The following is a 13,511-nucleotide window of genomic DNA, read 5'->3' as shown; positions in this document are numbered from 1 at the left end:
GTTGCTTAGCTCTGCTAGTTTTTCCACATTTTGCCCAAGACATTTTTATGGTATTGGCCAGACTTACGCTGCTCTTAATATCCCGAGAAAAAACATTAGAATTACTGAAGTCTGCAATAAATTTCTGAACTGCTTTTGTTACTGAAAAAGCACACTTTCTTCATTTGATTTATTACAACAAAAATCAAATGAAATCTCTAGGTATTCCTTAGATCAGACATATGCAATTTGTTATAAAAAGTCTACTTATCACACTTTTGCACTGCGCTCTGTTGATGTAAGTGTAAAATCAACCCAACCATGTTATTACTTGTTGTATATAGCCCACAATCTCACAGTGATCACACTAGTAGGTGGCTGAATTTTAGTGTTGGAGAGTGACAAAACTGTTTATTAAAAACTAAATTTAATGTTCCCTTGGATATGAGTGATATAAAAACACAGCCACTCAACAGTTCGTAACAGTCCCTGATAGAGGGTCATATTTCTCCTGCTCTGCTGCTTTTAGAATACAGGAGACCTTACCAATGAAGCATCAACCTATGTGCTACTGCAAAAGAAACACAAAATAATGAGACAGACATTCCGGTTACTTCTGAAAAATCTAAGATATTCTTTCTTTTTTCAGGTCACTGAAGCAATGCATTAGACAACAACTGCTGTGGGGGACCGAGGGCAGTGACAAATTATAGAAGAACAGAAAGCTGACTAGGGATGACATCTTGATGTCTGCCTTCTGCAACTATGTTTACATCTGCTCTTGGCACACAGAAGTCCATCTCTCATCTACCTTTCTCTCAGCTTTTATACTCACTTATTCTAACACAGGTCATAGTTTTGTTGCTTCCCATCTATATATTCTGCCTTGCCTGATCACAGAAATTTATTCTTTTTTCTTTTCTTTTTCCACATAGCGATACTGATTGATCTGTAAGAGCAGAAGGCTGTGTTCACACTGACTTAATTCCTATGAGCTTTAGTACAGTTTGACTGCCAGATTCAGAGCAGTCACTTTGATAAGTACATCTTAAGGTCATCTTCTCCTTTTGTTTTAGCAAGGCTTTCAGCATGGTCTCCTACAGCATCCTGGTCTCCAAATTGCGACATTATGTCCTGGTAGGTGGACTATCAGAGGGGTGAAAAACTAGATGGATCATGCCACTCAAAGGATAGGGATTAATGGTCTGTACTCTACCTGGAGACTACTTACAAATGGAGTTCCTCAGGGGGCTACCTTGGGACATATGCTGTTTCTTACCTGTATCAATCACCTGGAGGAGGAGACAGAACGTGCCCGCACCAAGTCTGCAGACAACACCAAACTGCAGGATGCAGTTGACTTGCTCGAGGGCAGGGCTGCTGTTCAGACGGACCCAGACATGTCACAGGAATGGGCTGAGAGAAACTTTGTGAAATTCAGTAAGGACAAATGCAAAGTCCTGCGCTGGGACAGAAGAACCGGGTTTTCCAGACTTGACTTGACAAAGCCATCAGTAGCCTTGTCTGAACTCAGTGTTGAACCTGCTTTGAGCAGGAGGTTGGACTAGACGACCTCCTGAGGTCCCTTCCAAACTGAGCAATTACTGTGCTAACCAGCTGTTCTCTGTTTTACCAGGTTAAAAATAAAGAAAACAACTTACCAACTAAAACTACAAGCCTGTATTTTTCATTAGGTTGTCGTCTGTATTTTGCAACTTCTTCATATGTTGGGATATCTGCTGTATCATATTGATCACTCTTCTTGCACTCATACATAGATTTGTTTGTTTTTTTATCTTTTCTGCTAAGACGAAAGCTTCTCCTAAAACCAGCTGCAATAAAAACAGGATTTTTTCAAAGCAAGAAATAAGTTTCCTCAAAATAGCTGAAAACAATCTCTTCCAAACATTTCAGGACTGGTGCATGGACTAAAAAATGTATTATATTTTTATATGTGAATTACATATTTAAGAGTTATATATAAGTATTATAGAATTATACAGAAATATTATATATTTGATAAACTAACAACAATGCAATGTATATTATATATATATTATAATATAGCCAGGTCATTAGACATATTTCCCACATTAGACATATATTCCACAGTTTTAAACTATATCAGATGCCTATTTAAGTGCAAATATAAGACTACCAATAAAATCATAATTGCAACAACAAACAATATGTAAAATATAAAATATGATTACAATAACTTGTTAATGTGTTTAGATAATTTGAATATCTTATATATTTTTTAGTTATACACACACACATACACGGAAAGCATTCATGCAATTTGGACTCTCATACCATACTCAATGCATTTCTAGTAAATCACCATGGCACACAGATGTTAAATACAACATATGGTGGAAGTACATCCCGTGGTTGAAATGGTTAATGAAAATTCATTCCTCAAATATTTTTTTTTGTGCTTGGCTCCATGCTGACAGCATAAAAAAACTCCATACAACCTTTCCCGAAGACATTAAAAATAAAAAACCAAACACTGTTAGTTAAACTCCAAAACACTATGAAACACCTTAGACAACATGGTACCCATATAATGCATATGATAGCATGAAACTAAAAATGAATATTCTTATTAGATTTGCATTTACAATTGCATCGATAGCGTTACATCACCAGTGCCTATCTGCAAGCGTGGAAATTTCACACACCTTTTAAATGTTCTCAGAGGAGATAATCATAGGCAGTTTCAAGCAGAACAGTACAATAACACCTTCTACATCATATGTTAAAAACAAATTTATTCCATCATTAATGATTACCTAATATTTTTTTCAAATAAATACTAAACATGTATTTTACTGGTATCCCTAGGGCATACCTTTTTTTCTAGAAGGAACAAGATGACCAGATTGCAAAGCTGATTTCATTATTTTGGAGTAATAAAGTAAAAAACAAACTACACTTTAAAATTACTGAACAATCCCAACACCTTTCCCCCCCCCCCCAAGATATTTCATAGGACAGTAAACGTACCTGTAAACTTTTGATGACCCTAGAAATTCCAGCAATAAATTTTAACAAACTTGTAAAAGCACTTATTTTTAGATGTTTGAAAAGTAATCATATTACAATTTTTTCTTGAAAGCTAATATCTGGCAAATCCAAGACCCAGCTCTGCACACACTTCAAACCAGACTTGGAGCAAGATCTGCGAGTCTTAGCTACACGAGCGCAGCATTTTGCACACACGTAGTTCCATCTAGCACGAGTCTTTGCAGAATGTGGATCACACAGCGTGTTAACCAAGTTATTTCACTGATGTGAGTCCCTATACCTGTGGGTGTTTACAACACATGCATACATACAAACAAGGAAGGAAAATTTCTCTGAGAATACAGTGATATTGACCCATTAATATTAAAGATATAAGTAAACTGAAAATTAATGAAAAAAGGAAAAGAGCTAACATTCCCAGAAAAGGATGGTGATATCTAAAACTGCAGCATTGCCTAGACTAAGGAGGTAGGCTGAAATGGGAGAAGACAGACCAAAATATGTGATATCTAAACATAATGAAATAGACTGAAATAAAGGATTTTATCATTTAAAAAAGAACACTAACATTGTAGCGACTGCAGTTATAAAAGCCTTGTTGAAGCCCCGATAACTGTAACCGTAGACCCCCGACACAGGGCCTGGGGGAGCTTGTCAATGCCAGGGCACAGCCAGCCAGAACGCAGATATTTTATTGTTCAGTAGCCACACCTAACACCTGAAATGTATTACGAGTTTCCTGAGACCTAACTAGAAGGCCCCAGATTAAAAAAAATAAATAAAAAAGAACAGTTACCCTACAACGAGCTGAAAACTGTTCTGTTTCATTATTTTGGGGGGGGGGGGGGAGAGAATTCTTCACCATTTACTAAATGTTTGACAGAACAAAGAGCTGTCACAAAAGCCAGAATCCACATATCTGAAGAAGGCTCAGTTCTGTGTTAAAAGGCAATCACTTTCGAAATCTCTCCTAATAAAGTCAAATAAAGTCTTTAATAAAGAAGTCAAATGAAGCCAAACAAATCTTTTCTATTCCAGTTTGGTTTTGACCTTACAAATACCAAGATTCCAGGTCTTGTAGTGCATCTACCAACAGATTTCTTAATCTCAGCTTAAATGTTAAACTGCAGAATCTTAGGAGAAGTATCCTTCATGCAAAATCTTAATCACCAATTCAATCTCTGCTGCTAGATTTTAATAAGACCATTCATAATTTGTTCCTCTTTTTTCCATCCACTTTGATGCTGGGTTATTTAATAATTTTAATTCCTTATTCTCTTAAAAGAGAGGAAATATGATTTCTTTATGCATAAAAGAGAGAAGAAGAAAATCCTTCAATGCTGTCTTTAGGCATTCCTCTCTGATCACTTTTACAGACTACATATAAAGCATCACAAAAACTCAGGTCATAGGTTTCCACTACTAACACATGCTCCCTGGATTAAAACATTTAATATTTCTGTGAATCAAACTGACTTGTAATATGAAAATACTAGTATTTCCTTGTTTTTTAAGTTCAGCAGCAAGTTCATCTAGAACTTTGATATTATGCGAAAGTCATTATATTAATTAAAAAATAAACATGGGAGCCAGAGATAACTAAGCACATTTCCAGTCTGACTGATTTATCTTCAGCATGCTAATGATGCTCTGTAAAACTATAGAATATTAAAAACCTACCACAGGTTGATTGCTTTGCCACTTAAATGCTATTGTCAATTTTAAAGTTGTTTTAACTGTTCTGCAAAGCACATCTGAATAGCCCTGTACAGAATCCTAAAAAAGCTTGTTTAAAGCAGCTTTCAAAAGCAGGGAAACATACAGTAATGAGAGAAAGGATGAGACTGTTTCAAATATATCTGACATTTTTATGATACTGCTACTGCATTCCTGGAAACATGATTCTCCCTCTCTCACATCTGCAATTATATATCCTCACATATGTGGCTTAGCTTTACATTGACCATCAGACGCTATTGTATAAAGAACCATTAATAAATACTTTCTATTGAATTCTGATTTCATTTTATAAGCAATATATTCATCGAAACACTTTCAGATACGCAACCAAGAATAAATAGCACATAAAGAGGTCTTATTCAGTGCAGAGCAGGGGTAATCTTACAAGTTGGTTAAGATTTATTTATAGTTATATTTTAACGCTACAATAAATCTTGTACTCTTAGGGCAATCTATCTGACAACAAACAAAGAATACATGTGCTTAATACAAAAAGAAAAGGAACAAGTTCCTAAATAGTAAATTTTTCACAGCCCTTTCCAAGAATTCTTTCCTGGTGTGGCGATGAAGATTTCCACTGTGCTTAAGCCAGGCCTGCCAAAGTCACACTGAAATGCCACCTAAGCAGTATTTCTTAATTGCAAAAAGCATGCTTTTACTATTTTTGTTCACTATTTTGTTCATTTAACAAAATACATAGCATCTGAGACTAACTTTGTGTTATTATGAAGATTTGCAGATATTTCTCTCCAGATATAGCTCTCTAGCAGAACGTCAGCAATAATACATATTGGGTAGCTATGACTGTGCAAAAAGATCAAGCTATACTGAAAAAACAGGATCCTTGCAAGGCATGAATACATTTATGAACAAGCAGCAAAACACCCCTGTTATGTTTGCATGTTTTACAGTTTAGGAGAGATGAAAAACTAAAACACTATATTTAAATTAACAACAGAGCATTGTTACAGATATGGTGAAAATCTCTATGGAAAACCAAAGAATTGTTTCTATAAAACAATCAAACTTAAAAATAGACTTCTAAAAGAGAACAAAGGGAAAAAGCCTTGCTTGGCCAGAATATTTGATAATATGAAAGTGGATAAATATGAAAGGAGCTGCAAGCTATACTGTCTGTGGAATATGAATATCAGCAAAGATCAACCTTAATAGCCAAGTATGCAGACTGTAAAATAAAGAGGGAAAACTGTCACCAAAGCAACAAAAAATTCTGAACATTAAGAACTTTGCACCGGTTCACAGATTTCAACTATATGTGACTAGAAGCCTATTGAACATGCTAACCTATAAACTGCTCCTGGAATGTAACAGGTTTGGTGAAATAAAGAACAGCTGCTGGGAAGTAAATACGAAGAACAAATGTTCTTAAACCATAAATGTCTCCAAACTTTATAACACTTCTCAACAGGAAACAAAAAATCATAAAATGTGACTATTAAACTTAATTAAGACCTAACAACAATATAAGAGAAATAACTTGTATCTCTAAGGAAAGAAAAATGAAAAAACCCTAGGTGAAAAGTTTGATTATTCTTTTAATCACTAGCAATATACATTTGAGCATCTCTGAACATCCTTACATTTATATAGAGAAATCCACACGGACCCCACACAGAAATCCAAACTGAAAACTGGCAATGCATGAACATATCCTGTCTCCCATTAGATATTTTTAAAAGGTATCAATGTAAAAGCTTGTTTTTATTTAGATTTAGTAACATAATTCTGAAGAATAAATGAACAAGACCTTGCAACTATGTTGTGTGAATTTAAATCCAAATATGTTTGTGAGAGTAGAAAGCTCATTTCTCAAAGTCAGAGAAACTATGGTAAAAGGGAATATTACATTTTAAATTTACCTATACTTCTTAAACTTACTAGGAATACAGTAAGGCTCTAGAATGCTACAAAGTACTTACATGTGCTTTTGTTTATTTTCATTCACTAATACTATTACTTAAGTATGCATTTAATTTAAGCATATTCTTTACTGATTTGGGGTAATCTTACATAACTTCTACATACAGTGAACAAATGCAGTTTATTTGTAAGTGCATTTACGAATACTTTTTTGTATCCATACTACTGACAAAAAGAAGTTTGGTACCATGGCCATTATTGAGGTTTGAAAAAATTCAACATTTATACTAGATATTTCTGGACATTTTTTTTCCCAAAATACTGAGATTTTTTTTTCCCTGCCCTGCCTGTATGGGAGGGCTCATATACTGAGTATTCCCATTGTTATAAAGGAACTGCACAAACACATAGCAGACTTCTTACGCTGCTTGTTTCTGGACTGATTCCCAGCTTGCACATTTAGACAGGGTTAATAAAAATTCAGATTATGTCTGGATTTTTAAGACAAAATTGAGAATAGTAAACAGATGATATTCATCTGTATTTACTGTATATTCATAAAGGTTCAAGCAATGTAACTAGAATTTAAGTTTGGCAAAGACAAACTCCTAATGTTCTCCACAGCAATTCCTCAGGAAATTACTGCAGAAACATACAATATTATACCATAACTTAAATATTAGAATTTGGTGAAAGATCATGAAATATATCTGAGTCACTTCAGAGGGGAGGGTTAAAATTAATATTAGCATGACCTTGGGCATAACAGATCTGACCCCAAATGGTACAGACATTCTGCTTTTTGAAAACTACCTCTTCTGTTGCTCTTCATGATCATCTCAGGAATGTCTAAAGTATATATCCTCTCAGAGAAGGCCAGATGATTCACAGAATATCCTGACTCTCAAATTAAAATCAAGAGCCCTAGAGCTACAATGAGCCATAAAAATCTAGTGAAAACTCAAAAATGAAGAAGAGAATTGCTGTAGTTCACTTGACATGTTCACACATCTATACTTCAAAGACTGTTTCTGGAATTCAGAAACTCAGACACTACTTCAGCTTACCTAATACTAAGTGTCCATATTAGTGACTATAACCTACTGTAAATGCAAGGTAATACAAGTCAACTCCTTCATCAAGGGTTAAGCTAACTCAGACTACCTTGTTCTTGTAACAGGTTACAACATGTGCACAGACAGTTACTCGGGTGTTGTTATAGCATACTGAACTTGTCGGTGTGACCTAAGTCCCTCCAGTGACTATGTTTTAGGTTTCATTTTCAGTTTAGTATGTTTAATCTAGACCTTATGTTATAATAAGGAGAGTCTTGTCTAGAAATTGTTGTTTACTCAATAAGCAAGGAGTGCCGTAAATGTCTACACCTTGCAAGGACATACACACTCAGAAAAAATGTGATGCTAAGGATTCACTCAAAACAGTATTGAAAAACATTGGCGGACATTCAGAATAAGCTGTTTTCAAAGTCAGACATATTTGTTTCCCCACTACCGAAATACCCATTGACCTCCTTACCAGTGAATTTTAACTTGTGGTTTTTCTTTACAAGCATAAAATTTTAACAGTTGAAGATATCCAAAAGTAACTTAAAGAAGCTCAGAATTTCTAACTTTCTCCACTCCACAAAAAAGACCAAGTAATTCTGCTTCTTCATCCCTCAATTTGGGGCAAAAATTTTCATCCTCAGACTATATAAAGTTGCATCTCTCTCTCTTTTTAATCTTAATTATAAAGTGTTTGAAACATATGACAAAGGGAAGCTGATGGAATAAGTGTCATTCTTACAATATACAGATAAAATAATTGACGAACTAGAACAGATAAAAAAAGGTAACACAGCAGAAAAATTGTTATATTGTATCCATATGAAAGTCTGTTAGATGCAGAGCACTAAAGTAATTTTTGAAATTTCAGAATGCTCATTTTGAATGCTTTCATTTATTCAGATCTTCATATTATATGTTAATAGATCTAATCATCTTCTTTAGCCTATATGATGCAGCATGCTTAAGCAGTATCAGCTGCTGGTTTTAAAATGCTCAGTGTGCCAACACAACCTGAAGAAACAAACCTGAGGATTAAAATCTTGTCCTATATTTTTCTTGTGTATATTATTCTTATTTTGCATGTTTTCTTCTTCATGTAAGTTGAATCTTTTCAGGTTATAGTTAATCTGATTTATCTGATGAAAACTATGATTGTACAATGTTCAAGAGACTGCTAAACTCCCTCACTGAAAGCTGATAAAAACAGTAACTCTATTCAGTGGGTGCAGTCACTGCGTTTCTTATCGCTCATCTAGCATCCAGGTATGTCACAGCTTGCCTTTGAGTTAAGAACAAACGCATGAACTTTTAGCCCCAAAACAATGCTGATTTGTGAGAAGGTATGAAAGGTGTCCAGCCTAGTTCCTAAGCTGCTGAAAGTCCAGCAGGATTGGAGAGGAAGGAGACAGGATGGGAAATAAGGAGAAATTAAGCGGCAGGGGAGGAGGAATCGGAAGAGGAAAATCTTGAGTAAAGAACTCAAAAAATACAGACAAAATACAAAAAGCCAGAAAGAAAAAAAAAAGGAACAGTAAGTAAACATAATCAGCAGAGTGATTATTCTATACAAAAGTGAGATCCTGACATCTTCAAAAGATGGAGCAAGGGGCAGAAAAATATCCTTTGAAGCCCTCCAGTACCCTAGGGACTGAAAGAATATACGCTCAGGCCAGTGGAAAATAGAGAAATGAAGAGGTGCCTCCTAAGCAAGAAGGTGGACTGCAGGAGTTAGGTATGTCATGGGCTCCCATGTATCTAGCTTAGGTTTTATACAATGTCTTTGCCTAAGACCCCACTAGCTTGTAGACTAGTGTACTATCAGATTTCTAAATTCTGCACAAGACACAGGTAAGAACGTTCTGTCCTCCCTGCGACATGTCAGCAGGTTTTGTTCAAATTATTGCCATTTAGCCAGGGGCAAATGCCCAGCACAGAAAGCTATTCCACACTGAGACTGTGTTCCCTGAGAAAATACAATTGAAAGAGAATTTAGGGTAGAAGCAATCCTAAGTGTGGGTGAATAGGACTGGGCTCCTAAGATTTTGTGAAAGAAGAAGATTCAGGAGTGCATGAGACATTTTGAATTACAACTCATAGTGCCCTGTTACTACGTGCAAAAGAATGATAACATCAGCTTTCATAAACCTACCTGCTTGAGCTTACAAAAGGTTAATTTTTTAATGAATTATTCTTGGTGAACCTCTAAAGTAATTATTTAATTATTTGCAATCAATGAACACACTTTCCCCTTATGCCAAAATTAGTTTTACCCATAGACAAGTCTCTTCTCTCCCTGTATTGTCTTCCAACTCTCCTCCTCCTCCTCTCCTGCCACCTCACTGACAAAAGCACAGACCTCTCCATGACTTAGGCTTTGCCTCCAGGGAGCGTGACAAGGTGAGGCCCATCTGCAGAGGACTGGTGGCAGCACTCCACTAGGAAGAAGCTCTCAAGAGAGAAACCATTGCCTGCACTCTACAGGCAATGCTTGTAGTTCTCAGACAATTTTTGTAAAGTTCTTGCCCAAGTAAACTAAACCCCACCTCGATTTTTTTGCTCTGCACCTGGGACTCTGCAACAGTAGCTTCTTCCCCAAGGCATCTCCTTTCTAGATGACTGAGCCTTGCTCATAACGGTGGACAACAATGTTTCACTGGGAAGACACCAGTACTAAGAAAAGGTGGATTCTTTCTTCCTACTTTCATTCTCATATAAAGCACCTGCCCACCAGGATCTGACTGCAAGACCCTGACAGTTTAGTCTTCAGAATTCATGCTACATATGCAGCCAGAAACAAAAAGTGGGTAAAACCTTCTTTTCATTTCAAAAAGATGTTATAAGGCAGATACGGTTCATCTGGAATTGCATTCAAAATATAATCTTCCAAGTATACTTCAATTTCTCAGTACACCTGGACTTCAATATTGATACAATTATTTGATTGACTAACAAATGTAAAAAGTTTATTTTCAGCACAATCACTGAAAGAACACAGGTGAACATTAGTTCTGCAAACAACAGGCCAAATTATACCACAGTAAGGTTTTGGAAAGAGGCCAGAGTTCTTTCAATTACATAGTTTGTGTGTTCCTAATGCAGTTTATATACCACATTTAAAAAAAGGATCCTACGACATGAAAAACTTCTCTAATTTACAGCACTGGTGTAAGCTGTTTCAGTGAGCCCAGTGGTTTGCATGTGGTAAAGCACTTTAACATGTTTCTTCCCATTCCATCCACAGTAGGAAGATGAAGGCCTTGGGAAAAGGGCTGGTTGCCGCAAGCTCCACTATAGCCCATCTTCTGCTGGCAGGAATTCTGGCCAGTTTCAATGAAAACATTTTTAAATAGCTTTTAAAATGGCACAAATTCAAAGTTGAAACGTATCATGGAACAATCACCTTTTTTAAATGTTATGTTTGTTTAAACTTTGGAATCCTTAAACTGAAGCCAAAGGACTCCTTCCCCTCCTCTATTTCCCCTTCCACCGTTGATACATTAAGCTCAGTCTAGTTTTAAAGCTAAATTTAAGCTATTGGGTTATTATGACTTACTTTTGTAACGTGGAAAAAGAACCAATGCATACAAATTTGCTTGGTACTCTCACTAAATCATGCCCAAAAATTATTAGCTAGAAACATAGAAAGGAAAGGTAAGCAAAACATGGATAAAATCTTGAAAGTGTCTCTTTAAAGTCTCACTCAAAGATTTCATGATATAGTAACCTTTTTGTTTGATTAAACACATTGCTTACTTAATATACTAAAAGTCGCTAATTTTCCCACTTATAAGTATTTTTTAATTTTGACTTCAAAATCAAAACAGTATTTTAGTAGCTTGTGATTAGCCAGGCAAAGGCATACTGCACTATGTAAATCCTTTATGTCAAATCCAATGAGCCATTTTTAATATTTTAGTATTCATGCTTTTAACATGCACAGGAAGGACATTTGTATGCAAATTACCCCCAAAAGCAAAGTAACACAGTAGTTCCAGGGAACAGAAGCTGAAAAAAAGGAAGGAATCATCTTTTGTAACCAACTGCTCACCTAGATGGGATCCACTGTTGTGACCAGCACATTCAGCATCTTCTGGACGAAGGGTAAAAGCACACAGAATAAGAGCCAAGAAATAAAGCAGAATAGTTAGAAGCCCCGCAACAAATACAGAAGAAATTACTTAAAAAATGACAACTGTACAAAGCATAGCATTAAAAAGCCTTCAATAAGCCATGTTCTTAAAAACATAAAACAACATGTATTGTTTTATATTTTAGCTGAAGATATTCTGGATTTTTGCAGCATGCACACTGATCTTTTTACCTTTTCAAACAATACTTTTTGATTACAGCAAACAAATATTCTAAAAAGAATTCTGATACTGTATTATTCATCCTTTATCAGTTAACAGAAAATATGATGCCACTTAAAAGAAAGCAAAATGTATTCAATGTAAATCAAGCTTTTTTTGTAAATTATACATTATCAGACTTTGCTTTAAATCTTGGCTCACTGGATTAGACAGAAAGGTTTTTGATCAAAAACACATCCTTTCATTTGATATAAAATAGCTATAATGTATATTTTTACATGCCAGAGGCCCTTTGATCAAAAATATGAGCTACAATTTCTAATGCCTGTATAAACAAAGGCCTCTGAAGTAAAAAAAAAAAAAAAAATACAAGAGATCAGCTGCTATTGTTTTAACATATGCTGCAAGCATAACAGTAATTGGCTAGACTTAGAGGGAAAAGGTAAGGACGATACTACATGGATGAACTTTCTACTGTCTCAGAGAAATACTTTGTCAGTATTAATTAGAAACGCAAGACCTCTCAAGGCCATGTAATTGAGTCAGAATCACCTCTTCCCAACCCAGCCCACCCAAGTTTCCCTAATGCTATGATACTCCGCTTCTACACATCTTTCCTCCAACAGTTTAAGAGAGAGAGAAAACAGTTTATAACAATAGTCCAAATTACTGATCTTTTCATGAAGTAAGTAGGAATATTGCAATATTTTTATCTACTTAAAAAAAATGAACCAATGTATTTGGTGGCAATATGGAAGCATTATATGTATAACATCTCTTATAAATGTTGGACTATATTCAATTTAATTCTAAACACATGTTCTCAAAATAAAATTATTGGGCTATGCAGGGAAACTTTTGTACATGTACCTTCAATTTCCTCTGAGAAGCACAAAGGAAAAATAGGAAAGGAAGTCATTAAATGGGCTGAAAATATAACTTCAGAAAGAAAAGTTAAATCTAAGAAGAAAAAATGCACCTACCACACTCAACTGCTTCCTCATCTTAGAACAGCCAAAAAAGCAAAGTATTATTGTTTAATACTTCATAAATAGGAAAAAATGTAGCTATGTAAGCTCCTCTAAAATCCTCCAGATAGCACCCATTATATTGAGGCATATACCAACATACCTGCACTGAATTTAACTTAAATGTTTAACTCAACAGTAGAAGAGGACATAAAAAGACATTGAAATGTTATGGATACTTTAAATTTCCTATTTGAGAGTCTTTCACTGTTATCTGGTAGCAATGACTGTAACCAGTTGTGACAAATCATCTCTTTGAAATTAAATGCACAGTTTGCTAATTCCCTTCTATCAGGCGTAACCCAGGATTTTTAAGAATCACTGCCATGAACGTGGTCTCAGTATCTTTCTACACTTACAGAAGTAGCTGCCGCCGCCTTTAGGGCTAGGCTTTTGAGGGTTGTGATTTTTTGGATGTCTATAGTCATAACTGAAAAATGCTGAAAGAAGTTAAACACACCATCTTTTTTCCT

At 35.4% G+C, this 13,511-nt stretch overlaps 1 protein-coding gene across 5 annotated transcripts in view; it reads right to left on the bottom strand.

Annotated features, from left to right (window-relative positions):
- MPP7 (MAGUK p55 scaffold protein 7) overlaps nt 1–13,511 on the bottom strand; it is a 158,658-nt gene that overhangs the window by 13,939 nt on the left and 131,208 nt on the right. For 4 of the 5 annotated variants that reach the window (XM_064505868.1, XM_064505869.1, XM_064505865.1 and 1 more), the window contains 2 exons: nt 11,749–11,787; nt 1,641–1,811 (listed from right to left, as the gene is read on the bottom strand). In XM_064505868.1, the coding sequence (XP_064361938.1) occupies nt 1,641–1,811; nt 11,749–11,787 (210 nt within the window). The remainder of the gene's footprint in view (nt 1–1,640; nt 1,812–11,748; nt 11,788–13,511) is intronic. The other variant, XM_064505867.1, reaches the window with a different exon arrangement.

Source organism: Dromaius novaehollandiae, chromosome 2, assembly GCF_036370855.1.
Source record: "Dromaius novaehollandiae isolate bDroNov1 chromosome 2, bDroNov1.hap1, whole genome shotgun sequence".
Taxonomy (NCBI): Eukaryota; Metazoa; Chordata; class Aves; order Casuariiformes; family Dromaiidae; genus Dromaius; species Dromaius novaehollandiae.
The sequence above is the reverse complement of the archived record's forward strand: the minus strand, read 5'-3'. Positions and strand labels throughout refer to the sequence as shown.